This window comes from Mus pahari, chromosome 13, assembly GCF_900095145.1.
Source record: "Mus pahari chromosome 13, PAHARI_EIJ_v1.1, whole genome shotgun sequence".
NCBI classification, from domain to species: Eukaryota; Metazoa; Chordata; class Mammalia; order Rodentia; family Muridae; genus Mus; species Mus pahari.
In genome coordinates this window covers 79,987,944-80,013,533 of record NC_034602.1, presented here as the reverse complement: position 1 = coordinate 80,013,533, position 25,590 = coordinate 79,987,944, and the positions used below count along the sequence as shown (strand labels likewise).

The following is a 25,590-nucleotide window of genomic DNA, read 5'->3' as shown; positions in this document are numbered from 1 at the left end:
CTTTCTTTCTTTCTTTCTTTCTTTCTTTCTTTCTTTCTTTCTTTCTTTCTTTCTTTCTTTCTTTCTTTCTTTCTTTCTTTCTTTCTTTCTTTCTTCTTTTCTTTTCAGCGCACTTCGCTCTAGTCTCAGAATTCGCTCCTTAGGCCGGAAGGAGACTTCTAGACTTTCCCCCAGAGGGCTTCATGAGTTGAGGCCACATGGCCAGGTCCTCTTCTGCCTCTCTTCTGGGCCCCATTTACCTTGTTCTGTCCCTTGGGGGGAGAGAAATGAACCATCAGGTGAGACCCAGCAGGGGGAGTGGGTGAGCTGGCCCCGTGGCCCTCTGAGCCTGTCCTTGGGCGTGAGCATGGGTGTGGGGCAGCTGGGTGGGAGCAGCGTGCGGGCTACCAGCACCAAGTGGTGTGCCTCTCCGGGGGTGTGTGCAGAAGGCTCCAGGATAAATAGGAGGCTCCTAGTTCTGGGTGACACTGGAGCCCGCTGGCTGCCCGCCCCGGGTGTTTCCCTGCTCTGTAGCCAGGCTGCCTGCTGCTTAGTTTCGCTTCCTCCTGGCTCGGGGGATTAGTTTCCAAGCACTCTCTCGGTGCCAGGGCCCGGGAAGGGCACAGAGAAGGAGCCTGAAGACTCGTCCAGGGGCTGCCCTGCCCCTCACAGCACAGTTGATGGATCCGACAGCCCCGGGCAGCAGTGTCAGCTCCCTACCGCTGCTCCTAGCCTTTGCCCTGGGTAAGTGTTTGTTCTGAGAGCTACAGATCAGGAGGAAAGTCAGGGGGTTGGAGTCCTGTGAGCCTTGCTGAAAGAGAGAGCTGAGGAAGCTAAGATCCCACCTCTGGCTTGCACCTGTTGGAGGCTTCCCTGGGTGGACACGAGGCCCCAGGGTGGAAGGGATCCTGAGCTGGGCTGTGCTCAGGTGGCACCTCAGAGTGCCAGGAGCAGAGCTCAAGGAAGGTGCTGGCAGGGACCGGAGGTGCTTAGCAGGTGCCTGAGATGGGAGGAGAATCTCAAAGGCAGGAGCAGGGGAGTCTGTACTGAGGGTACTTGCAGGAGGCAGAGGCGGGCATTCCTAACATGCATGGACTGGAGAGCAACGTGCTTGTGTGTGTGTGTGTGTGTGTGTGTGTGTGTGTGTGTGTGTGTGTGTGTGTGTGTGTGTGTAATGAATCCTCCTAAGCTACAGGTAATCTCAAGAGCAGTCCAGTCTCTCTCACATGCTCCTAAAACAAACACACACACACACACACACACACACACACACACACACACCTTCTCTCTCCCTTTTCTTTCTTCCATTCCCGTGGCAGGAGCTACAAGTGGGAAGTCCTCTCTGGAGAGAGCTTTCTGTGACTGTTTCCTTCAGGACTAGAAAGGAAAGAGAAATGAAAAAGTACCTAAGGGCCTCACTCAGAACCTGTTGCTTCCTACTTTAAGAAGTAAGGAGAGGAAATACATCTCTTTATTTGGAAAGTTAGGGCCTGTTGGCTGAGAACTCCTGGCTGCGATGTCCGCGGGAAGCAAGAGAAGAGAGGCAGTTCCCTGGAAGCCAGTGCTCAGGAAGCAGAGCTGCAGCTTCAGGTGACATCCTGCCCTCTGCCTCTGAGTAGCAGACGAGAGGGACAGCCTGTCGGCAGAGTCCAGCCATCTCCAGACCTCTGCTTCGAGGTCCTCGAGGGTTCTGGAAGGGAGAGTGCTTCCTAGCTTTATGTGGAGTCTAGGAGCATTGAGACATTGGGAGGAGAGGGACCTCTCATGTGTCACTGAGCTTTATTATATACCTTCTCTCAAGCCTGGAGAGGGCTAACAACTATAAAAAGGGACAAGATTGTCTTTCATGGTAGAAAAACAGATGAATATAAGTGAGATTTTTTTTATTTGGCTGTGTCTCCAGAACTAGAGAGGAAGGTAAAAATGCGTGTCAACCTGGTGGCAGGAGGATTGCATGTGAGGTCCAGGTTAGAGAGGAAGGACTCGTTTAGCCTACAGTGGAGGCATGTCACCTTAAGCCACTGTAGAGTGATGTGGACCAAGAGGACATGAGATGGAGGTGTAGAGGAAGTGTTGAAACCATTGTCAGTGTCACTTGAACAAAGCTGGCGCTCACATCCTCTACCTTGTCTGGATTGCCCCCACCCCCAGCCAAGGCCTTCTTCATCTTGGTATAGTGAACAATATGCTAATGTATACAGGAAGTGGGTGGAAGAGTGGCCCTGAGATTCTCAGGCGTGGTTCTTGCTTTATGTTGAGTTGGGAATGCCAAAGTGACAGGGAAAAGCCCAGACAAGCAGAGAAGGGAGAGCTCCATGTTGACTATGGAATGATGCGAAGGCACACAGATGTGTGAGTGCTGGGAGAATCTGAAAGATGAGAGGAAGCCAGGATAAGAGTGGGAAAGGCGAAAGCCTCTAGTCGAGGGATGCTGGTTCAGCAGTCATTTTCTTCTGGAAAAAGAAGCAATTGGTTTGAGGAAAAAAAAAAGTAGATTAGCGAGAACCAAAACCAAACCAAAACAAACAAGCAAAAAAACAAAAATAAACGTCCCCAAACAAATCCAAGACAAGTTAAAATATCTCATCAGAAATCAATAAGCAGTTACAAGTCATGAATGGAGGAAGTAAACAATGAATCAGAGGAGATAAAACCGGCATTAGGGTGCCCTGTGGGAGAGGAAGGGACAATGGGCTACATGGCTTGATTGTCTTGAGTGTATGAGTTAAGCATGAGCTACGTTTCTGGGCCAGAAGGAGAGTCAGGAAAGAAATGATCTTTCAGGGCTGATGGGCTTCCTCCCCCCCCCCCCCATAACTGTCAATATCTGTTTCATACTCTCAACGTGTCAAAAAAAAAACCCAAACCACACCAAAACAAAACAAATAACCCAATCCTCTCACCCAGTGTCACAATACACCCAGGGAAACCTAAGTGTGCAACCTCCCTAATAACTGATGGCTTAGGAGGCTGGATTCTGTCTCTAGATCCCCTCCTACATGCTTGCAAAGGGCCAAGGGATGTGATTTGTTGACATCACTATTTCCATTAAGTATTCCTCCTTCTATCAAGTGCAGGCTTGCACACACACACACACACACACACACACACACAGGCACACTGCAAGTCCCATTCCTAATTTAAACCATATGTCATTTTACTTTTGCAAAAACTGTGAGCAGTGTGATGTGAGGTGATGTGACCTGCGTGACAGTGGAAAGAACACTGCATACTGTCACCGAGCAGATGGGAGACCGGCTCCACCCCTGCTCCTCCATGTCCCTGGGATTCCTGCAAGTTAAGTGCTTCTTGACGTCACTGTGTTCATTTGTACAAAGAGGAGGTGTGTCAACGTCACATTCTTCACACACACAAATAACTGAAATAAAACATTATCAGTCAGGAATACCATATGTTTTGTAGGTGGAGATGCAACAAAAGATAATATATCTTTCTTTCTTCCTTTCTTTCTTTCTTTCTTTCTTTCTTTCTTTCTTTCTTTCTTTCTTTCTTTCTTTCTTTCTTTCATCTATCTATCTATCTATCTATCTATCTATCTATCTATCTATCTATCTATCTATCTATCTATCTATGTTGCTCCCTTTAGGAATTTTATGAAGGAAAATTGAGTTGGAGATAGAAAAAAGGAGGTATACCACAAAACAATTAGTTTTATAAGATACACATAAATTTAACACATAATGTAAATCTATATGTGTAAACATATACTTATCTATGTGCTTAATATACCTTACACACATCGAGTTGGTTTTATTTTATTAAAACTATTCAAAATAGTGTTTTAGAGAATCACTGGAAATTTTGACTTCCATTTCTCATTCTTATTCTCTTGTTAATCAAATTCAGCTACTAATTCTAGTAGTAGCTGATTGGGATCTAATTCCAGTGGCTCAGAGGGCACCATTCAAATAGAGATGTTGAATACTGCTTTTCTTCTCTCTTTTCTCTTCGCTTCTCTTGTTTTCTCTTCTCATTTCTTCTCTTCTCTTCTCTTCTCTTCTCTTCTCTTCTCTTCTCTTCTCTTCTCTTCTCTTCTCTTCTCTTCTTTTCTTTTCACCCTAACAATGTGTTTTAGTCCTACCTTTTAGGATTATAGGAGATAAAATGTAGTCAAATCTATGTCCTATATGATTCTTTAAATGACAAAGAAACTAATCCACGAGTTCTCACTTGTCAAAAGTGGGGAACACCCTGGAATGATTTCATTCTGGACTCTGGTTGCATTTGCTTGCATGCAAAGACAAACCTTGAGAACCTAAATCTGCTTTGGGTGACTCTTGTTTCTTGCTAACTTTAGTGCTCACAAGTCAAACTGAAGAGGAAAGCAAATCTGATTGAAAAGAATGTGCTTTCTAAGGCTAATGACTGTACCTTAAAGGAAGGACTCTCAGTAGTTACCGAGAGTCTTTAGTACTGAGAATTTAAAGAAATAGAAGGGTTTTTTTTGGGGGGGGGTGGAGGGTTGATGGTTGGAGAGAGATGGGGTATTTAATCTGAATTCATATCAATTAAGTAATCTCCTACTTTGATTATCAGTTGTTCAGGTCAACTGACCATGAAATACTTGTGCTCATTCTTTACATTTTTGAAGGATATGTAGATTGTTATTCCCTGATCCATGGGTTAATGGCATGAATTACAGAATGAGTTTGGAGAGCCCAGCAGTGCTCACATTCAATTTTCTTGTTTTGAAAGTGTGGTATGAATTGTATAAAGGAATGGGTTACTAATAGAACATTTGTATCTTTTAAAAATTCCGAGTTCATTATTTGGCCTTCTTTGCTCCTGAGGGGTTGAATAGAGAATGCCTGGCATAAAATGGGAATTCAAAATGATTAGTTAAATGAATGGATAAGTGCACATGGCTGCTGGTGAACATGCTCCCACAAGAAAGTCACACGTCGAGCAAATCTTTTGAATTCATGTTGCAAAACAGTGGCCCACAGGTCAGGGATGCTGGAGGGTGTGGCTTTTCATCCCTTGCTATGTGAGCTTGGTACTGCAGGTGTGAAAGAGCCTTCCACAAGAAAGGCTTTCATTTTGCAAAAAGTAAGGTCATTTCTTCTGTTCTATGTTGAAACTTCACACATGTTGGGCGTGTCTTATAGGGTGGGTCCTAGGGAAGATTTGATTGGTCAAAAAAAAAAAAAAACCTCTTCAAAAGAAGTATTTGGATATTGGGAATATACCTCAGTATCTAGCATGTTTGAGGCCCTGGGTTTAATATCTAACACCAAGAAAAGAAAAAGAAGTTATTTCATGGGTCAGGGAAGGACAGGGAACGTAATTAAGGCAGCTGAAAATGCTCTTTCAATGCCAGGTGACTTATCTCTTGTCTATGAGAGCAATGCTTTTCACCAGTAAAGAGTAATGAAGTTACATTCGTGGATTTCAATAGAAGAAAAACAACAAGATACAGCTTTGGTAGCCTCTGTGGACACTGAAATGGATTTGCTTTGGAGGCTGCTCCCCTTGGTCTTGTCTGTACTAGAGAATTCTTTATTTGTTCTAAATCACACATGAACTGCCTAGCTTACAGCTAGGGCACACAAACCTTTCTCCTCCCTTCTCTGGAGTGAGCTGTGTGGTCCAAGCTGTTCTGAGCATCAGGGGATCCAGGACAGATCAGCTAGGAGAAAGGCCAAAGGATCTTTCGCACAGCTACATGAAGACATTTTTGGAGGCCTTGGAGTTGATTTCCTCCTAAGTATCTTCTTAGTAGTCTGTCCTCTAGGCTTCTGATGGACACAGTGTTTAGGTCTCTGCTTGGTCTATGCAATCTCTGCATTGTTACTCTTTATATTTTGGGGGAAATCTTTATAAAGTCATCTCTATAGCTTTTATCTCATTTTTTCAGCCCCAAAGTGACCAGTAATGTAGTACAGGATAGGCACTGATCTCAAACAATGAGAACTTATTTGATCTATAAAACATATCCACTTAGTACAGGAGCTAGATGAGGAATATAGATATAGGGAATCCTGTAAGGAGTCTATGTTTCTGACATTCTTGAGTATGAATTTTAAAGTGTGAAGTGAGTTCCCGAGTCCTACTAGATAAGCATCCACTGCTGAATGGGCTAGACAAGACCCTAAAAGCCAAAGGTGTCACGCTGTATTAAAGGTGTCACTGGGATCCCATATTCCTGGCTTATTTTTAAAAGATGGAGTTCCTCATAGCTGTCTCCTCACCTTCAGTGATACTGCCTCCCTGTGCATCTCCATCATCTTTGGCTATCGTGGGTATTTGGAAGATTCCAGTTCTTCAATCCACCCATGTAACCTGCCTGCCTGTGAACCAGGGCCTGGGCTGTCCTTATTGGTAGAGTTAACTTGGAGCAGGTGTTTACTTCGGCCTGTGACAAGCATCACTCCAGAGAGTCTAGTCTGATCCCACACTTAAATAAACAAGAATATATAAGATGACTCCGACACCTTCCTGGTATAGTCTGTTTGCAGCCATGTGGCACCCATGTGCTCCTGTAGCTAGTTGGAGTTGGGTGATGGCATTGTTTTATATTAGTCTAGATTAGATCCACTTGCCTGTTACTGAGAAGACGTGACAAGGTCCACTCTGATCTGGATTAAAATAGGAGTTAAGAAGCAGGCTTAGCCAGACCACTGGCTATAATCCCCAGTGCTGGGAATTGCTAACTCTGAGACCTCGGTCCCTAAAACCCTCTCAGGCTTAGTACCTTCAATTATCAAACCTGACAGGAGTAGACCACAGCTATTGCATGGATGATCTTCATCTCTATAAAGCATCTACAGTGAGTCCCAACATTACATTTCAGACGCACGTAATCCATTATACTAGACAATAGGAAATCAGAGAAAAAGTCATTGTGACTGATGCCTTCTTAATATTTTTTTTTGTTGCAATTTTGAGCCTGGATTCCCAATTATAATCAGGATGTATTGATTGATGAAAAACATCTTTTTCTTCAACCTTAGTTTCTTGTGTTTCTGACTCTGCAAGTTGTGAAATAATCTAGAGACAAAAATCTCTCCTCAAAGAACTTTACTTTGACTGATTTTGTAAGGAAAATGTGCAACATAAATTTGCAAGAAAATTGAAATGCATATCTAGCCTTTGAATATGAAACACAGCCATAGATTCTTTTCACCTGATAATTTTGATTCTGATTTCAGGTAGTTAAGAGCTTCACATCGCTGTCTGACATTGATGGGAGGCACAGTTATTCCACAGTAGTTGAATATATGTACAAGGTGATTTTGATATTTGAAGTCATCTCATCACAATAACATTGTCTCATTTATTTGAATTACAGACATAATTGCTTCAATTAAAAAGGAATAGAACTGTCAATTTGGAAGATGTGTCAGTGATAAAATGTCAAAATTTATTTCTGAGTATCAGAAAAATGGAAACAATACTATTTCATAAATTTTCAGGAGAAAAATTCAAATTCTTTAGGTAGCCATTTATAATGTTAAGTTGTTCCGTCGGTGGCTTACAACAGAGATAATTACTTAACTTACCCACATCTCATTCTCTGACACTCAGAATCATCATCATCACTGAGGGACACAGGGTCATTCTGAGGTCAATATAGAATAATGCAGGAACCGCGAAACACATGTCTCGAACAGTATGGCCATTCTCAACTTTGTGAATATGTGGGTAACTTAGGAAATACTTTATAGGTATAGCTTAAAAACTAGAAATAGAACCATTGCATTCATTAAATTAGTGAAGCGATGAATTCTGTACCTTGAGCAAAGGAAAAGAAGAAAGCGTCACTCTTCACCTCTGGAGGAAAAAGAAGGCAAGAATGCTTATCCACCACCACAGCAAAGGTCTTGTTAGAGTGCACATCTGAGTACCTAGAGCAATGCTTCTGTACAGGATTCAGTGAGTGCTTGTTGAGCAAATGAGTGTGAGTTAGTCCAGGAGTCTTCTTAGACCACTATCTCCTCATAGTAGGCAACAAAGTGCTTAATGTAAACTTTACACTATAATGCACGCGTGCATGTGTGCGCGCGTGCGCGCGCGCGCGCGCGCACGCGCGCACACACACACACACACACACACAGAGAGAGAGAGAGAGAGAGAGAGAGAGAGAGAGAGAGCTGTGATAACCAAAATTCAGGAGACCTTTAATTTCTCCCATAACTCTTTTGCATTTATGTGTTTAGATCTGTTAAACATGACTTACTTTTTTCTAGACAGATTTCTGTCAAGATGGCATCAGAACTTGGTCTCTGAGTGAGATGAGCTGGCAGAATTTGATTTACTCATGGACATTAGTGTTAATGACCACCACTAGCAGCATATCATTCTATCCCAAAGTAGGGTTCTCGCATATGGTAAAAAGCTGGGCTTGGGACAGAGAGCACTATTGTTATTTATAAAACATATAATAATGAGAGAGATCTGAATTTATTTTAATTTTTTAATTTTACTGTTTTAAAGGGTGCCTAATATTACTTTAAAGTATGTCTATGACTATTAGGCATCAATGAACTAAAAAGAATAATTTAATTGTAAACAATTATCTTCTAAAATGAGTTTATAACATGTTGTGTTAAAATGTTCATCGCAAATGAGAGTGTATATAGCGCAGATTAAATATGATCCTCATAGCAGGAGAATCTAAGGGCTGAATGATAGAGAATCCGTTAGTGGATTGAAGACTGGAGACAACTCTTCCATGACAGTGGTAGAGGAGTATACATCTCAGAGGTGGGCAGATGAATATGTGCAATTTTTTTTTTTTTTAATGAGCGCACCAAAAGAAGGAGAATTCTCAAATGCCTACATTACAAAGTTAGCTTTGTGGTGTATTGAGGGAAATATTGACTACAGAAGGAGGGACTTTTTAAAATAAAGCCTTTAATTGGGACACTGAATTCTTGATAAAGCTTCCTCTTTGGGGTTCTTAGGAACTGGAACCAGGTGATTTTGTAATTTAGATAAAGTCGTGCTTTTAGTGACAAGTGAAACTTTAAAATATTTTATGGTTTCTTAAGTGGTGAATTGGTTTAAACACTGAGGAAAAGTTCACTCTGCCTTTTGCCTTGCTCACTACAGCTCGGTGATAGGTTGTTTTACATTAATCAAAGGTATGGGTCAATAGTATGTCTCATGGTTCTTTTCTTTGTTTTGTGTTTTTAGACAAGGTCTCATTATAGAACTCAGGCCTACCTCAGACTCCTGAATGTTGAGATCACAGGTATACATCATGATGCCCAACTCCTTTGGTCCCTAATCCCCCACTGCTAGGCTTTATAAACTTGGAGATTATCACCACTAGAAAGTAGTGCTAGTTCATCTTGTGGTAACAATAGAATCTTTTGAGAGAGACTAATGTTTTAATTATTAATAGGGTTAAATTTTTTTAATGATTATGACATAATGACATGTTTAAGAAAACTGATTCATGTTCCTGCGAGAGAAGAAACCAAAACAAGTGTGTTATTCTTCATCTTCCAAGTTCAACTTATTGTATGGCGGCTCTGGAACATCCAGGGACACCTTGTTTTCTCTTTAACTCGCATCCATTGGCCTTCTCAGGGTTGTAATAATAACGGATAAAGGCACTATATTGGTTTCTCCATAGGGTAGTAAGCTGATAAACACGGTGCTTTAAGAGTGATCTTAGTGTGCAGAAGAACAGATGAGAAACGAGTTAGAGGCAAGGGAAATCTCTTCTGATCAAAACCATGTCTACGAGAAGAAAACGTGTAAATATCTCAGTGTAGGAATTCATCAGCTCTATAGACAGGGCTTAGATACATACGGAAGGAGACACAAAGACTACAGCTCACTCCAAAGGTGACAATCAGAGACAAAGAAGGTGCATGACACCATATTTGGAAGAGGTCAGTTTTGCTTCAGGGCAGCCGTCTGAGCTATGGAGGCCAACCAGAAGTGAGAACTGTGGGATTCAACCTCAGCTGTTTCCCCAGGGACTGTGAAAAGTACACACCATCTGCTTCATTCCAGACCTATTAGGGTCTTCTCTAACATGATCCTAGGAGACTACATGTTAAAAAGGATTTCTAGCTGAAGAACAGTGTGTCATTATAGAGTAATTATAGATACATAGATAGCTACTCCTCCCTTTGGAGACGGAACTTAATTCCTTGATGCCTTTCAGTGGAGACCTGATTTAATGACTTGTTTTCAAACAGCATCACATGTGGAGAGGTTTCTTTTGTTTCCAAGGATCCAGAGCATCCTCTTCTATGTGTATGTCATATTGTCTTTATTCCTTGTATGTTGCTAGAATTGACACTGTATCCATGTTTTGGTTAATCCTAAGACTACAGTGATCATGAGGAGGCAGATGCCTCACAGGACTTTTTATTTCAGTGTATTTGCATGTACTGCATATATATTCATAAAAGGGATTGCTCTGTTTTCCTGAGTAATGTAAAGTAGTCAAAACCAGGATCAGGAACGAGGGTACATCTGCTCAAAAGCTGAAAGAGGGATATTTCTTTGAATTCAAGGCCAACCAGAGCTACTGGTAAAACCCAGTCTCAAACAAAACAAAATAAAAATGAAACAGTGTAGGTGACGTCAAACTTGTGGTATGTAAATCAGAGAAAAGGCTGAGGATGAAAGAAAAGAAAGGAAAGACAAGAAACAACACAAGCAGGAGTGGTTTGGGGGATTGAGGATCAGCCCTATGGAATGCTGGGGATGAAGAGTGAGCTGTGTGCTCATCCCTGGGGCTCCTGAGAGCTCAGGAATCAGACTGATGATAACTGAAGAAGCAAACATGATGCACATAAACACATCACCGAGGAAACAGGACTGGGAAGGATAAATCCTGCTTTATCCAAGACAATTGAACATACTTGAAAGTGCGGTTTCTACAAAAGGTCCCTCCACGTGGTTCAGAGTGCAAGCTAGATCAATGAGCTTGAAGCCTAAGGAGGCGAACTCCCCTTAATCTGGGAAGAAATCCTTTCTCATGTGAAGCCTTGAAAACAAAAAAATGGAATCGAATGCTCTAGGATGTGGTGAATTTTCTCACACTTGGACACACTGAGGGGAGTTCTTAGCACTTATGGGGAGTGTGCAGAAGTGATCTCCGGGTGGGAAACTAGGTGGACCAAATGTCTTCCGGGATGTATTGTGTTTTTATGAATACAGAATGAAGACACTTCACCTTGAGGATGTTTTGAAGGTTAGAAGATCTTCAAATGAAGAAGCTGCCAGCCTCCCCGGAGATGAGAAGAGGCAAGCCACCAGAGCCGGAAGCCAACAGTGAAGCAGAAAATTACTTGATTTCTTTTCTACCCAAAACTGGTTCAGTGACTTTTTTTTCCTCATGGGACCCATCTTGGAATATAGCAGCAATCTTATGCCTGAGGATGTTTCTACCTCGAAGTCTCTCCGAACACTTGATAGTTGAATAATAGCTATCAACTGGACCTTTGTGCTAAGGAAACAGAAACCACGGCTGTATCTGCTAAAATAGATTGATGGGAATTTCAGAGGCCATGCTATGTCAGAGGCCACTTTTTTTTTTCTAACATTACCACTTTGCAGTAGAAATCTGGGAGAAAAATCTTCACTCGTGTTTAGATAAATTAGAGACCGTCTGTAATTGCAGTCAGCCAGAAGAGTGGCTTTGTGTTGTGAGATAAGTTTGTATACGTAATTATAAGGCTCAGTTCACTTTTTGAAACAAAAGCCAACCAAATGATACCCTCTTGTTCTTTCTTAATGATTGCTACCCAAACAGCAGTCATCACTATTATGTATGAATTGGGTGGTTTTCTAGACTAATCAACCTCATAACTGCAAATCTGTCTTCAGGATGTGCTGAGCAGGCATAGAACTATGAAATAGGTGGTGTGACTGTTTCCTAATGAGTCTTATTTTCCTAAGTCACACAAGAAAATCGACTGAATCATTTCACAGTCACAGCACACACATCAAGAGGGCCCTTGATTCCTGAGAATTCTCTTTTTAGCATTTCTTCTCCAGCCAGCCAGCTTTGCCCACTGTTTCTTGCATACACGAAGCTCATTTCTACATCATTGCCTCCGATTCATATCAGTGTCCTGCTCCTTAAGGAAGTTTTTGTTTAACATCTCTCCAGCTTGACACATTGTGTCTCCATGGGATCCTGGTATAACTGATTTTCTATATTCCTTGCACTTGAAGTATACTCCTAATATAATGTGCTTTTCTTTCTTATGATTTTTTAGTCTTTATGAACAGTTTTACTGATAAAGATAATGACAGATGAATGCTAAGGGGAGTTGGCTTATTCAAACTCACCTAAAGTACATTTTATTTATTCCTCAAGAAATTCATATGATGTAGTTTGATTACATTTTTCCCTTCCCCAACTCCTGCTGTATTCCCCCCTCCACCCTGCACAGCCAGCTTCTTGCTCTTCTCTTTGTAGGAAAACAAAACAAGACAATTGAGTCCAATTGGTGTTGACTCATGACTCTTGAGAGTTGAGTATGTCTTGAAGTGTGACTGATATACCTCTTATCAACCATTGAAGAAAAATGATTTCTCCCAGAGAAGCTATCAATTGCAAATAGCTTCTTGGATAAAGGTGAGATTTTATGCCTGCTTCCCTTTCTCTGCGCTGATATTTTGTCTGGCTTGATTAGTTCTTGTGCATGCTGTCACTCACTGTGACTGACATGTGACTGACATCTGGCTTGTCTGAAAATGTTGCTTCCTTGAAGGCATGCTCCACCTCTAGTTCTTACAATCCTTCTGCCTTCTCTTCTGCATAGATTCCCTAAACCTTGAGGAAAGAGTATGACATAGAGATCCCAGTGAGGGACGAATGTACTTAAGTCTCTTGTTTTCCTCATGTTCATTAATTGTAGGTTTCTATGCTAATTATAACTGCAGGAAGAATCTTCTCAGATGAAGACTGAATGATACACTGTTATCTATGTGTATAGCCATATGCCATCTGGACTCATTTCTCTGCCATGTTTACTTACTAGAAAAGTCGTAGTAGGTTTCCCCATTTCCAATTACCTATCTAGTACCAGGTTCTTGGTCTTTCTTTCTGTGTCAAGTATGGTTTCTACCTTATGGAGCAGGCCTTAAATGCAAGCAAAAAGGGGTTGATTACTCCCATAACATCCATGCCAGGTCAGAGGTTGGGCTATTGCTGGTTTTAGAAGCCAACTACATAATTCCTTCTTCCTGTGAGCTTGGATAATCCTTCTTAAAAATAAATTGCCATTTTCTCTTGATTCTTTCTCCCCCTTTTTTTCTGAACTAATATGATAATTCAGTGGGCTCATGGATTTTTATTTAAAATGATAGGATGCCTGAGTATCTGGTCTCATGATAATCATAAAGAAATGGGAATCAGAATAAATCAAGTTTTGATAATTGGTAGTTTAAGAAACATTATCAATGTTGTAGCAAGATTTCCACTCAAGTTAGTCTCCCATCCCACATTCAGTAATGGGAAGGGTGAACCAGGAATGAGTTGACTAACTAGCAGAGGCATTATTGAGTGTCAACGGTTTTTCAGTGTATGAGTTACATGTTATATGTAGTTTATATGTGACAAGTTATTAAATTACTTCCCATGCTGGGCTTTAAAAGCAACACTTTGGAGAAATACTTTATGTTAAAAATGCTATTGTCTATTATTCTTAGCCTTTTTCAGACACTAAGATATTGTATCTTTAATGGAGAATAGAGTTTCACATTGGGGGAAGCCATGCTGGTATTTTACTTCCCTGATTTTGAATGAAGGTGACATCTTTGTGATGTCCCTGCTGCTTTTTTCTCCCTCCCCAGGCTTTCCTCCCAGGCCCTGGGGACCCAGAAGTCCATCTTTAGTTTGATAGACTAGGAAGTTTTCCAGGTAAAATCCTTTGAAAGAATTCAGAAACCCTACTTTGTCTTGGAACAGTTTTTGAGTTTCCTAAGAGGTGTCCCGCTACCCAGGTTCCTGTGCTGGAATGCAATGGGCCAACCGATGAGCTCTTCTGCTGTCTCCTTGCCTCTTGGTCAGCTTCCCATCCACCTGAGGAAATTAGCATCTAGCAGAAGGAATTTTGTCAGTGGGACCCGGTGATGCACCCACCTGGGCCAATTCATTTCTCCTTCCTTCTGTTTTACTGAAACATAACTTAGATTCAGTGACTCTTTGAACCACTGATGTGGCCTATGTGTAGGTAAACACACAGTCTGGAGGACCCCTTTATCCCTGTGTGGTCCAATGAAGACAAGCATTTCAGTTCCTCCCTTCTCTCTTTCCTATCCTTTTCCATCATTTTCATGGCCTTAGGATTTTAACTTGTAATCCTTGTCTCAGTCTAGATTCTAGGAAAAGTTCTTTTGAGCTAATTTCTCTTCTTATGGGTTTGCTTTGAGACAAACTCAATGATACCTTATTTTCAGGGCAGCATTTACAAGGGCATAGTTTATAAACACTGAGAGACAGCAACGGAGAAGGTAAAAGAAGGGTTGACTTTATTTTTTACAGGAGAGCACAAATACTAAATTTCGCCACGTCACAATCTTTATCTTAGTCAAGCACAAGCCCAGTGTTCAATAGCAGCTCCACCCTGTCATTGTTTCCAGCTGCATATTAGATATGGATGTTTTCTGGACCTGGGAACCACTCAGCTCACACATCCTAGATTCTATTTCTCATCTTAGCAGTGAAGATGCTATGGGAAAGTCATCTGGTGCTTACAGTTTTCCTCCTTGCATTGGTTTAAACTGTAAACAAACTATATTAGCTGTGTATTTAGGGGTCAGGAAGAATGATTATGACTTAGTTGTTACTCAATTGTACTGTCTCAGATCTGACCTTATCAACTATATTTGTGCCATTGACTCAACCAGCCAAGTCAGAAATCCCAACTGACATAAATAGTGTACTGACTCATACAGCTAGGCTGAGACAAAGACCCAACACATGAGAAAGACCCCATTCGTCTATTAATCAGTCAAAACCTATTAACTTCAGATATATTTTTTAAATTTAATTTTATTTGTAGTTCATTCTTTTTACACTTCATATTCCATTCCCTATCCCTTCCCATCCACCTTCCGACTGCTGCACATCCCACACCTCCTCCCCACCCCACCCCATCTCCATGTGGATGCCCTACCCTGACCCCACCTGACCTCTAAACTCCCTGGGGCCTCCAGTCTCTTGAGGGCTAGGTGCATCCTCTCTGAATGGACACAGACTCGGCAGTCCTCTACTGTATGTGTGTTAGGGGCCTCATATCAGCTGGTGTATACTGTCTATTTGGTGGTCCAGTGTTTGGAAGATCTCGGGGGTCCAGATTAACTTCAGATATTTTAAGAACAAAGTCAAACAAACAAAAACAGAAGAAAGAAGCAGCACATGAAGTTTCTCCTGTACCATTTCTCTCATTAACTACATACAGAACTCACTGTAGGGATTCTCTCTCTCTCTCTCTCTCTCTCTCTCTCTCTCTCTCTCTCTCTCGTGTGTGTGTGTGTGTGTGTGTGTGTGCAATGATATCTTGTTGTTACCATATTAAACATTTTATGTACAAGTAAAATTACATTCAAAATGTAGAAATTAGTCAATTCCCATTTACCATTTATGAGACTGATAATATAGCTTTCTATAAGTGCAAAAAGCATTTACTGTAGTTAAATTGTGTAATTTCCTTCCCCCTCTTTCTTTAAGCACATAGCTAAGTTCATGACTTGACATAAGAGTTAGGGTTACACAGAGAACTCTGAAGCTTCATGGCTAGTAACAACCATAATCACAAATCTATCGATTAAAATGAAGGTCTAGAACCCAAGTCCTGCTCCCTTGATCCTGAAGCTGCTCTTGTCCTGTCGCTCAATGCTGTTGTCCTTTAATATAAATGAAGCCCAAGGAGCTTGAGTAGGAAGTGGTCTTCCAGTCCCTAATGGGACACAGAGTGTGGTTCAAATCTTAAAAATCGGTCCTAGAGAAGAAATTGGATTCAATAGACAGGCGGAGGCCTGCAAGGCAGCTAAGAAGTCTTTAATCATTAAGAGAGAGATAAATGAACATATTCTGATATTTGTTTTTAAAATATATATAAAAAAATGTCCTTGGCTTTCAAAATGGAAAATTCAGCTCAGAGATGAGCAAACACAGCACGCATGTGCAGTGAGAGCTGGTCATACGTGATCGTTTTAAAGAGTTGTTCCAGCTGGCTTGCTCCTTACCTCAGCACCAGCACTGACATGGAGACTGTGTCATGGGCTGTCGGGTGGCCCTCTCCTCAATGCTTGCATTGTCCTCACTGACTTCAGTGCCCGTGCTGACGGATGGGGATACGACTTTATTACATTCTGTAATTCTTTCTTTAACTTGACGATCTCAAAGTGAATTAATGCAGACAGCTGTAGAAGGGTTGGCTGGATTCCTTCTCCCCCTTTTCTTGAAGTTTATGAGTAAAAGTGATAGTTTAAAAAATACCTCCAAAAATAAGAACTCAACTTCCAGTCACTTAGCGAGAACAGCTAATCATATACCTTTATTTTATTCTGTGTTTATCGTTTTCTTTTTGTGCACCTGAGAAATTCTATAGATCATGTGAAGTGGGATATTTGATAGGCTCGATAAAAGAGTCCAAAAGAAAAAGAAAAAGTTCCGAATTCTTTGACAGTTAAAGCTTCATACAATACATTTTAAAAAGAATATATATATATATATATATATATATATATATATATATATATATCCATCCTGTCTGCTTAGATGAAATACAAAAGATGAAGCAAAAGAGAACAGAAACAGAGGGAAAACATGTTCATCCAGACACTGCTTCCTAGCAACACAAGAATTTTGTAGGTGTGCTTTGTGGTAGGCAGAATAAAACTTCATTATTTATTGTGACAGCCCAGAGGGGCTGATAGACCATGCATTACTAGAAGTGTTGGAGCTGAGAACAATACTCATGTCTGTCCTTTAAGGACCATGTTGGGTGGTACTTTGCATTAACAGGAAGAAGGCAAGGCTTTTAACATGTCTTAATAAAGTATGCTTGAAGGAACCCGTATGCTTAGCTTGAGAAGAGAAAAGCTCCACAGGGAATCTTAGTAGCCAGATACAAATATTTCATCATCTTCTTTGGGAAAGAGAGGCTATAGTTATTTTTAGGTGACTTTAAAGAAAAACCACAAGAAAAATGAGCTACACAGTCGAAAGTGTTTGTAGCATTGTAGAGAAAGGTGCTTCAGACGCAGGTTTGAATGAGCGAATGACTGTGACCCATCGCACCCACGGTTGGTCTTGAGATTGGCCTATCTTACAACAGACAGGATCCCTCCACTGAAATTTTAAATATGGCTTCAGTGGATGCTTTGAAAGGATAGTTTCTGAGTTCAGAGTTGGTAGGATATTTAAAAACCTTCAGAGTTCTTGGTAACTTAATATATGTTGTGATTATTTTTGATTGGGAATTGAATTCTTTCTACATACCTACCTCAACTTTTTGTCATGATTTTCCCAGAACACGATGTGTTCTCCGTCTCGTAAATACGTTGGTAGCTTTAATGATCCACGCTTCTTAAAAACTTCTCGTTTTTCATTGATTTTCATAAAATAGATTATGAGATGGGCAGAAAAATCTATGATCCAAGGCTTTCTTTGGGAAATATAAATTTTCTTCATTAGCTCCAAGTCACATAGTGAACTAATTATTGACTCTGGGGACCTTGTCATGAGGTAGTGACTCTTTAAAAGACCATATGAAGTCACAGTATTAGCCTTGACGGCTGTGCCGTGTGCAGTTGGTTCACATTAAAGGGATGTGGAAAAAAAAAAAAAAACTAACAAGCTGTACTTTAGATGAAAAAGTACAATAGTGTGCAATCTCTCATAGGAAAGATGTATCCAGCCCCAGAGGTCAACGGTGTGATCAATGGCATAATCCACAGGCTGCTTTCTTTTTATTTTAAGCTAGAGCTCAAATTTCCTTAAACAGTGAAGTAGGATTTTTATTTTAAGATCTTATTTTCCTAAGATTTTTCCAGTTTTTTTTCCATGATAATATTGTATTTGTCAGCATGACTACCCTGACAGCAGATCATCAAAGTGTTAGGAACTGACTAACCACTACCATGTGACCTGGGTAGTGGATGCTGGCTAATTATTGCCTCTCATTTTATGACAGCTTTTGTGAGAAATGATCAATATTTGCATTATTATGGCCACGTGGAGGCTAACCACTGCCGCAACAGGAAAAACACAGCGATTATTTTGCTTGCACGTATTTTTAGCAAGTCATTAATTGACACTTTAAAAATCATTTATTCCCCGTTCAAAACTCATCACAAACCTTGCTCCCACGTGAAAGCTCTTCCCCCAGGGGGAGTGGATTCTCTTTCGGACTTTCTCTCATGTCATCTCTCACTGTGCTAATTGTACAGCACCTTGGTGGCGTGCGCATCTTCCAAAGCAGAATATGAGATCAGCGAGGTTAGCCAAGATATTTTCATCTTTGACTTTTCAGGGGTTTGCATCGGTACCAAGCACAAGTGCTTGATGAATATCTGTTGACTAACCGACGGAACAAGAGCGTTCTTTGTAAAGTCGCCTGTAGTATTCGGTAACGGGTTTTGTGATTGCTCCACCGACTCTCAGCCTCTTCTTACAGATCTTAAACCCATAGTCCCGTGATGACTGAAATGAGCGCAGCAAAGGTCATGGGGTTTGTGGTACTTAAAGGCCTCCTGGTACTTCACCGGTGGTTCCAGCTAGGTCCCGGGAGAAAGGTGCTATAAAGATGTCAAGACGAAGTTCAATGTGAGAGGAAGTGCCTTCTCTCAATTGCTAGGATCTGTTCAGGCCAAGGAAACGCCTTCCTTTCAGCTAAGTTCATGGCCCTCGGTTCTTAGCTGAAGATGGTTTGAGTGGCAGCAATGGTAGAGACCATGCTGTTCAGTATACACTTCTTACACAGGATGGTGGCTTGTCGGCACACTCTTCTCGCATGGGACGCTGGCTTGCCAGAAGAGACCCCGTCTCTACCTCTGAGTCTGGTGGCGTTTTTTGTCAAATGAGGTCAGAAGGTGGAGTGGGGATTAGCAGAAGGAGCCTGGCCATAGGACTTAGCCTAATCAAGTGTCTGAATAATTGGGCAGTCTCAATGCAATCTATGTTCCCTCCATTAGAGAGAAGCAGAGAATAATGGTTTGAATTATAAGTAATACTAGGAATAAAGGCAGCTAGATAAAAGTTGTGAAGAACTCTAAGCCATTTTTTTCTCATAAAACTTAACCTTTATAAAAATCCTGAGAAGGAAATATTTCCCCTTTCAGTTTTAGATACTGAATCTCTACTAGGTTTAGACCTTCCCTAGACTCACCCCCTTCCATCTGTCCCTCTCTCCCTCTCTCCCACACCCCCTTCCTTCCCTCTCTCTTTTCCTTCTTTCATTTCTTTACAATAATTATGTGTACACCTATTTGTGTGTGTGCCTATATGTGTGGACATGGAGGCCAAAAGCTGATGTTGGGCGTCTTCCCCTGTTATTCTGCATCTAACCTTTGAAACAGCGCTTTCCACTGAGACGGGAGCTCACCAACTGGCTCGGCTGGCTGGGCTGCAAGCTCTGTGGGTGCCAGTCCCTTAGCTCTTCCCCAGCACTGGAGTTTCAAATGCACACTACCATGCCGAAGCTGTACATGGGTGCCAGGGGATTAGAACTCATGTTCTCACAGCTGTGTGGCTGGCTCTTTGCTGACTGAGCCAACTTCTCAGACTGTCCTTTCCTTACTCTCCCTCCCTCCCTCTTTTATTTTCTTTTTCTCTTCTGAAGTTTTTTGAGTAAATGAACTACAGAGTTAAGGCCTCCTCTGAATTGGAATTTAGAAATGAGTTAAATATCATTTGACTTGAGTTAAATCCCAGAATCTGCTACTGGGATTTTTGGATTTGAAAACACTCTAAAAATAGACTGTTTATTTACTAACTCTTTATGCATCATATTTTTGTGTTAGGTACTGAGATTACAATGATGAATCGTCTCTAGTTCCCGGGCTTGAGGAGCCCACACACGTTTGCTTCCAACTGTTGTAAGCGGGAAGGGGGGACAAGTACTGGAGGGAAAGTGTAAATAACAGATGTTTGGAGAGCAAATCAGGATTTTAAAAAGAAGATTCACTCTTTGTTCTCCTGTTGCAACAAACAAAATGCTCTTTTAGAAAAATTGAAAAATAAAGGTAAGGGAAATTAAAGAAAAGGTTTTCCAACTAGCTGGATCAATTTTCTGTTTGCCAATCTTTTGGCTTTTTAGATGAATGAAGAAATGTACTTTATATGCATGTGCACAAGCACACTTGCGTATGCACCCCCCCACCCCCCACCCCCACACCACAACCACCACCACCACTACCACCACCACCACCATGCTAAATGATCATTCCACAGTCTGCTTTATTATTTGGGAATATACCGAAATGTACTATTAATTTTTAACTGTTTTCATGATTGATTAGCATTTTATTGCAGAGAGGTGGGTTGAGTATGCTCAATTAATTCTGTATAGCTATATACTTAGGTAGCTCTGTATGTGTGTGTGTGTGTGTGTGTGTGTGTGTGTGTGTGTGTATGGTGTGTGTGGTCCAACCTCACAGCTGCTGGAAGGTGATGTTGGATATCCAACTCTATCATTCAATCATTCAACATCTTATTCCTTGACAGCACCTGGAGCAGGGCTGGTGGCCTGGGTTTTTATGGTTTCACTGACCAGAACTCAGGTTCTCATAATTGCCTAGCAAGAAGTCTTATCCACTGAACCATCTCCCTGCAGCTTCCGCTTTAAGTGACTTGTATTCTTTTCAAATGTATGTCACACAGAGACCTTTGTAGGTAATATATTATGTATATATCCTGTGCTGTTTCCATAGGAGAACTTACTAGTTTGTAATTACTGGGCATGAGGAATTGCACTGTTTAGTTACTTCTGTTTTTATGGTTTGTGTTAAATTGTCCTCTAGAAAAGAAAGGTAAGTTTGCCCTTTGCTGGTGTATTTGAGTCTTCATTTCTGTTCAATTTCTCCAACATCTGGCACTTTTCTTTTCTTTAAAACAATGCTTTTCAGTTTGGTAAATGCTGCCATTATAAAGAGTGTCTTTGGGAAATATTGACTTATGACTTGCTAGACATCGTTTCCTGGCATGCTGTTGTCATTTTGTGTCATGGTTAATTGGTTGGCCCATTATCTGCCATGCAGCTTCAGAGCATCTTGAGGGTCAAGTGTATCCTATCCACCCGGTTGTTTCCAAAGGCTCATGTTTGGAATTGGAGAACACGTTGCTTAGAAACCGGTGGCCAGATGTATACTGCTTATTGTTCCTGTCAACTGCGTGATAATGCGGCAATTTACTGAGCCCTGAGTATCTGCCTGGGTGTGTTTGGTGATCTGTATCCTTAACACATACTTCGTGTTCTTAACACTCTCAACAAGGCCGTGAACTAAGGAGCAGCCAATTCCCAAGCTGTGTTTCTGGTCCTCTTCTTGTATTGTCTACCCTCTCCTATTCAGTCTCCCTTTCATCATTTCTGACACACGGGAACTAGAATGACTGGCATAATAAACCCTCACCCATCCAAAATTCAGCTCCAAAAACTATCAACATGTGTCAAGTTCTACTTCTTCTTTGCCTTTCTTTCTCCATCTTGTAATGCATTTCCATAATAGGTTATTTTAAAGTAAGACTCAAGGCTAGTTTGGCTCAGTAGTAGAGCACTTTCCCAGCATTTCAAAGGCCATGGGTTTGATTGTCAATATCAGAAAATAATAATGATACTACTACTACTACTACTACTACTACCAATAATGTGAATTTTAGGTACCTTCACTGATTAATGAATATTTAAGCATATTTAATAATACATTAATTCTTAATATAAAGTACGATGCCATTTCAGTATTTTGAAATCTTTAGTAAGATCTAATACCCAGACAGTGCTACTTCCGTTGATTACCTCATCTATGACATCTCATACTTGAATCAGGATTAACACAAGTACCAGCTATTTTTTTTTCCAACCATTCCAACCACAACACACTTCTCTTTAGAGATTATTATGTTAAGGGACCTAGAATTCTTAAAGAACCATCATTGTGAGGTGAGAGTATGGGTTGATGGCAGAGAGCTTGCCTAGTATGCATGAAATCCTGGTTTAATACCAACAACAAAATTCCCCATGGATTTATATCTATTTGCCATCTCCCCCAAGGAAAGGATGCCCACGAGTTAAGCTCTGAGAAGCAGCAGAGCATTGTGGCTGTAGAGAATGGACTAGATTCTTTGCTGGGGGCTGGGGGGGGGATTCATTACTTATTCTCTCTACATCTTCATATTTATCTGGTAGCTGGGCCCCCATCCCTCTACTGTCTGCTTTTGTGGTAAGCCTCTACTTTGGCTACAGCCAAGTCTCCTTCCTGAAGCACAGGAAGGAGTACCGACTTGCAAATTCTGTCTTTACACTGAGCTGAACAAGACACGGCGCTCCCTGATCCTCTTCCTGGTTGGGATAGGACAACATACAAGGGAAGTCACTGGCTTACCGCTTTCCACAGTGGGTCAGGACACTTAAAGGACACTTTACATTAAGCCAAGTTTCAAGTTTGTTTTTTTTTGGTTCTGCAGGTCTTGCGATTCTCCACTGCGTGGTAGCAGATGGGAACACAACAAGAACACCTGAAACCAATAGCTCTCTTTGTGGAGCTCCTGGGGAAAACTGCACAGGTAATGCTTACGCTTCATAGTTAGTCCTGGAAACTTGACACACAAAATGCTTAATCCTCTTTTAATAGTATTCACTCTACTAGGTGGTTCTGTGTGCGTATAATACTATACTAGGTTCTGTATTAAGTAACTTGCATGAAGTAATTTATTCATTACTTGTAAGTGTTTTCTAAGTGAGACAAAATTAAAAATAATATACCATATTTTATGTATTTAAATAGTACTAGAAGAATGATTTTATGTAGTGTTAAAACTGCCTTAAGTTTATCTCACCAAAGGTCACACATCCTGTAAACAGAAGCTCGGTGATTTGAACTCCTATCTCCCCGATTCCTGTGTCTCCATGATTAGCTGCCATAGACTGAGGGTCTTAGTTACTTTACTGTCTGCTTTGACAAAATCCTGATAAAAGCGACTCTAGGAAGGAAGGATTTATTTTGGCTCACAGTTTGAAAGTACAACGGAAGACGGCTAAAGCTGTGGTCCCAGGAGCCTGAGGCAGCTGGTCACATCATATGCACAGTCAGGAAGCATTGAAATCTGAACACTGAAGCCCCTTAGCTTTCCCCTTTATGTGTGTGTATCCAGGCACAATAGCTGTACCAATGCTGCCACACACATTCAGGATGAATCTCTCCCCTTAGTTAAGGTTCTGTGAAAACATCCTCATAGACACGCCTACGGGTGCATTTCCTAGGTGATTCGGAGTTTTGTGGAATCAGCAACTGCTGAGATTCACCATTTCACCTGGCATCACAGATGCATGGTGCGCCACACTCTATTATGTGATATGTTGTCTTGGATTCATGAATTCTTGACACATCCATCCTTTTCTTCTTCCATACCCTAAAAAGGAGAAGAAAATAATATTTCCATATTTTATCTTGGAGATGCTTGATTTAATATTCTCAAAGGTATTAGGCTTGGGTAACAGGCTGTGCACCAGACTGGGTCTCGGACCACCACTTGCTAATGTTGGCTGATCTGAGTTGCTTTTCGTCCTACAGAGATTTATGTGATCTAGACCTCTACAAAGCTTACTTCTAATTCTAGGGGCGGGGGAACCTGCAGACCACTTTAGATGTTTGAGTTTAGTGTATTCCCTGGGAGGTTCACTGAGCTGGAAGCATGGTCACAGATGTGAATACTCGTTGCCTAGTCCCATGGGAACACTGTCACAGAGCCAGGAACATGCTGAGCAAGTCTCCCTCATGTGAGTCACCAGTTCTGGCCCAGTCTTCCTATTTCATCCTTCAGAGCTGTGGGTGGGTTGCGGGATGTTCATAGACCATGGAATCTACTGGTATCTTAGGTCATGCTTAGGGGGGTGCCTGATTCTGTCACCCTTGCAAGGATAGCAAGGTCAATTGCATATAGTTGAATGTTTTCCTTCAGTCTAGTTTCAAATATTATAAATGATGGCATTTTCCACATTGTCCCTGGGAAATTATTTCATAATCTTATGATTGGCAATGTTCAGTAATCTTCCTTACCATAATCCTAGTGATTGTTCTTCTAATTTTAAGTACATTCTCACCAACATGTTACAAGGTTCTAAGATCACCACATAATTTCTCTCTCCCTTTGTTTTTGGTACTAATATTAAGAAAGGTAAAATCTCTGTGGCTTTGATTTGCATTTCTCTGGTGATCCATGATATTAACCAGCTGTGTGTGAGTCTCTGTCTGTCTGTCTGTCTGTCTGTCTGTCTGTCTGTCTCTCTCTCTCTCTCTCTCTCTCTCTGTGTGTGTGTGTGTGTGTGTGTGTGTGTGTGTGTATTGTGTTTGTGTGTGTGTTGAGCATTTGTAAATCTTCTTTGGTAAAATACCCACTTGATTCCATAGTCCTATTTTAAGTATTATTATGTTGACTAGTTTCTTATATATCCTAGATATCAATAACTCACCGTAAAACAGTTTGGGGACATTTTCTCTGTCCCATAGTCTGCCTTTGACTCTGCTGATCCTTGGCTGAGCAGCACTTTCATTTGTCCCTATACTTTTCGTGTCATAACCATCGAGAAATTTTCCCTTATGATCTCTTATGCAAATTTTAGTTTCAGGTCTTATCTGAATCCAAACCCATTTTGAATATACTATTATGAATAGTGTAAGGAAAGAATCAAATTCCATTCTTTTGCATAATATTCATTTTCATACTTAATTTATTATTTGAGATTATAATACAAGTACATCATAAGACTAACTTATACCACATCTGACTCTCTTTTGCTGAGTGGGTCTTAGAGAGTCCTTGGTTATCACCAAGGTAGGTATGTGTGCCACTACTGCAACAAACGTCATTTCTTTAAGACCTAGCCTAGTCTTTCTTTTTGTCTTCTTATTACTCTTGCTGCAGTTTGATTGATTATATACACCTGAATTGAATTGTGGGTTGTTGTTTTCCTTCTATAGATCTATGTATCTGTGTTTATATGACTATATCCTATTTTATAGCTTTGTGCATGTCTTTGAAATTAGGAATTGCTTCCAACTTTCTTCTTGTTGTTCAAGATTTTGATTTTCGAACCTTTTTAATTTTCTATCATGAATATTGACAGGCCTATTTTGCATACATGAAGATCATTTGACTTCATCATTTTTGCTTGATTAATGTGGTACATTATTCTGACTTTGTCTGTGTGGCACCAATTGCAATACCTCCTTTTTCATTTCTACATTTCTTCATTTCAGTTGATTTGTGTTTTCCCCTCTTTTGTCATTAACTCTTCCTAAAGGTTTGTTCGTTTTGTGTGCTCTTCTCTTTCTCTCTCTCTCTCTCTCTCTCTCTCTCTCTCTCTCTCTCTCTCTCTCTCTCTGTGTGTGTGGGTATGACTACATATAAGCATTACCAGCACAGTGAAAATGGCCAGCGGTAAAATT

The 25,590-nt window shown here is 40.9% G+C and overlaps 1 protein-coding gene across 1 annotated transcript in view; it reads left to right on the top strand.

Annotated features, from left to right (window-relative positions):
• The first annotated feature begins 385 nt into the window (after positions 1 to 385).
• The window catches only part of Btc (betacellulin), a 41,206-nt gene continuing 16,001 nt past the window's right edge, over positions 386 to 25,590 (top strand). Inside the window, exons 1-2 of the mRNA XM_021211270.2 lie at positions 386 to 723; positions 22,610 to 22,708. Of these exons, the coding sequence (XP_021066929.1) occupies positions 660 to 723; positions 22,610 to 22,708 (163 nt within the window). The 5' untranslated portion in view covers positions 386 to 659. The remainder of the gene's footprint in view (positions 724 to 22,609; positions 22,709 to 25,590) is intronic.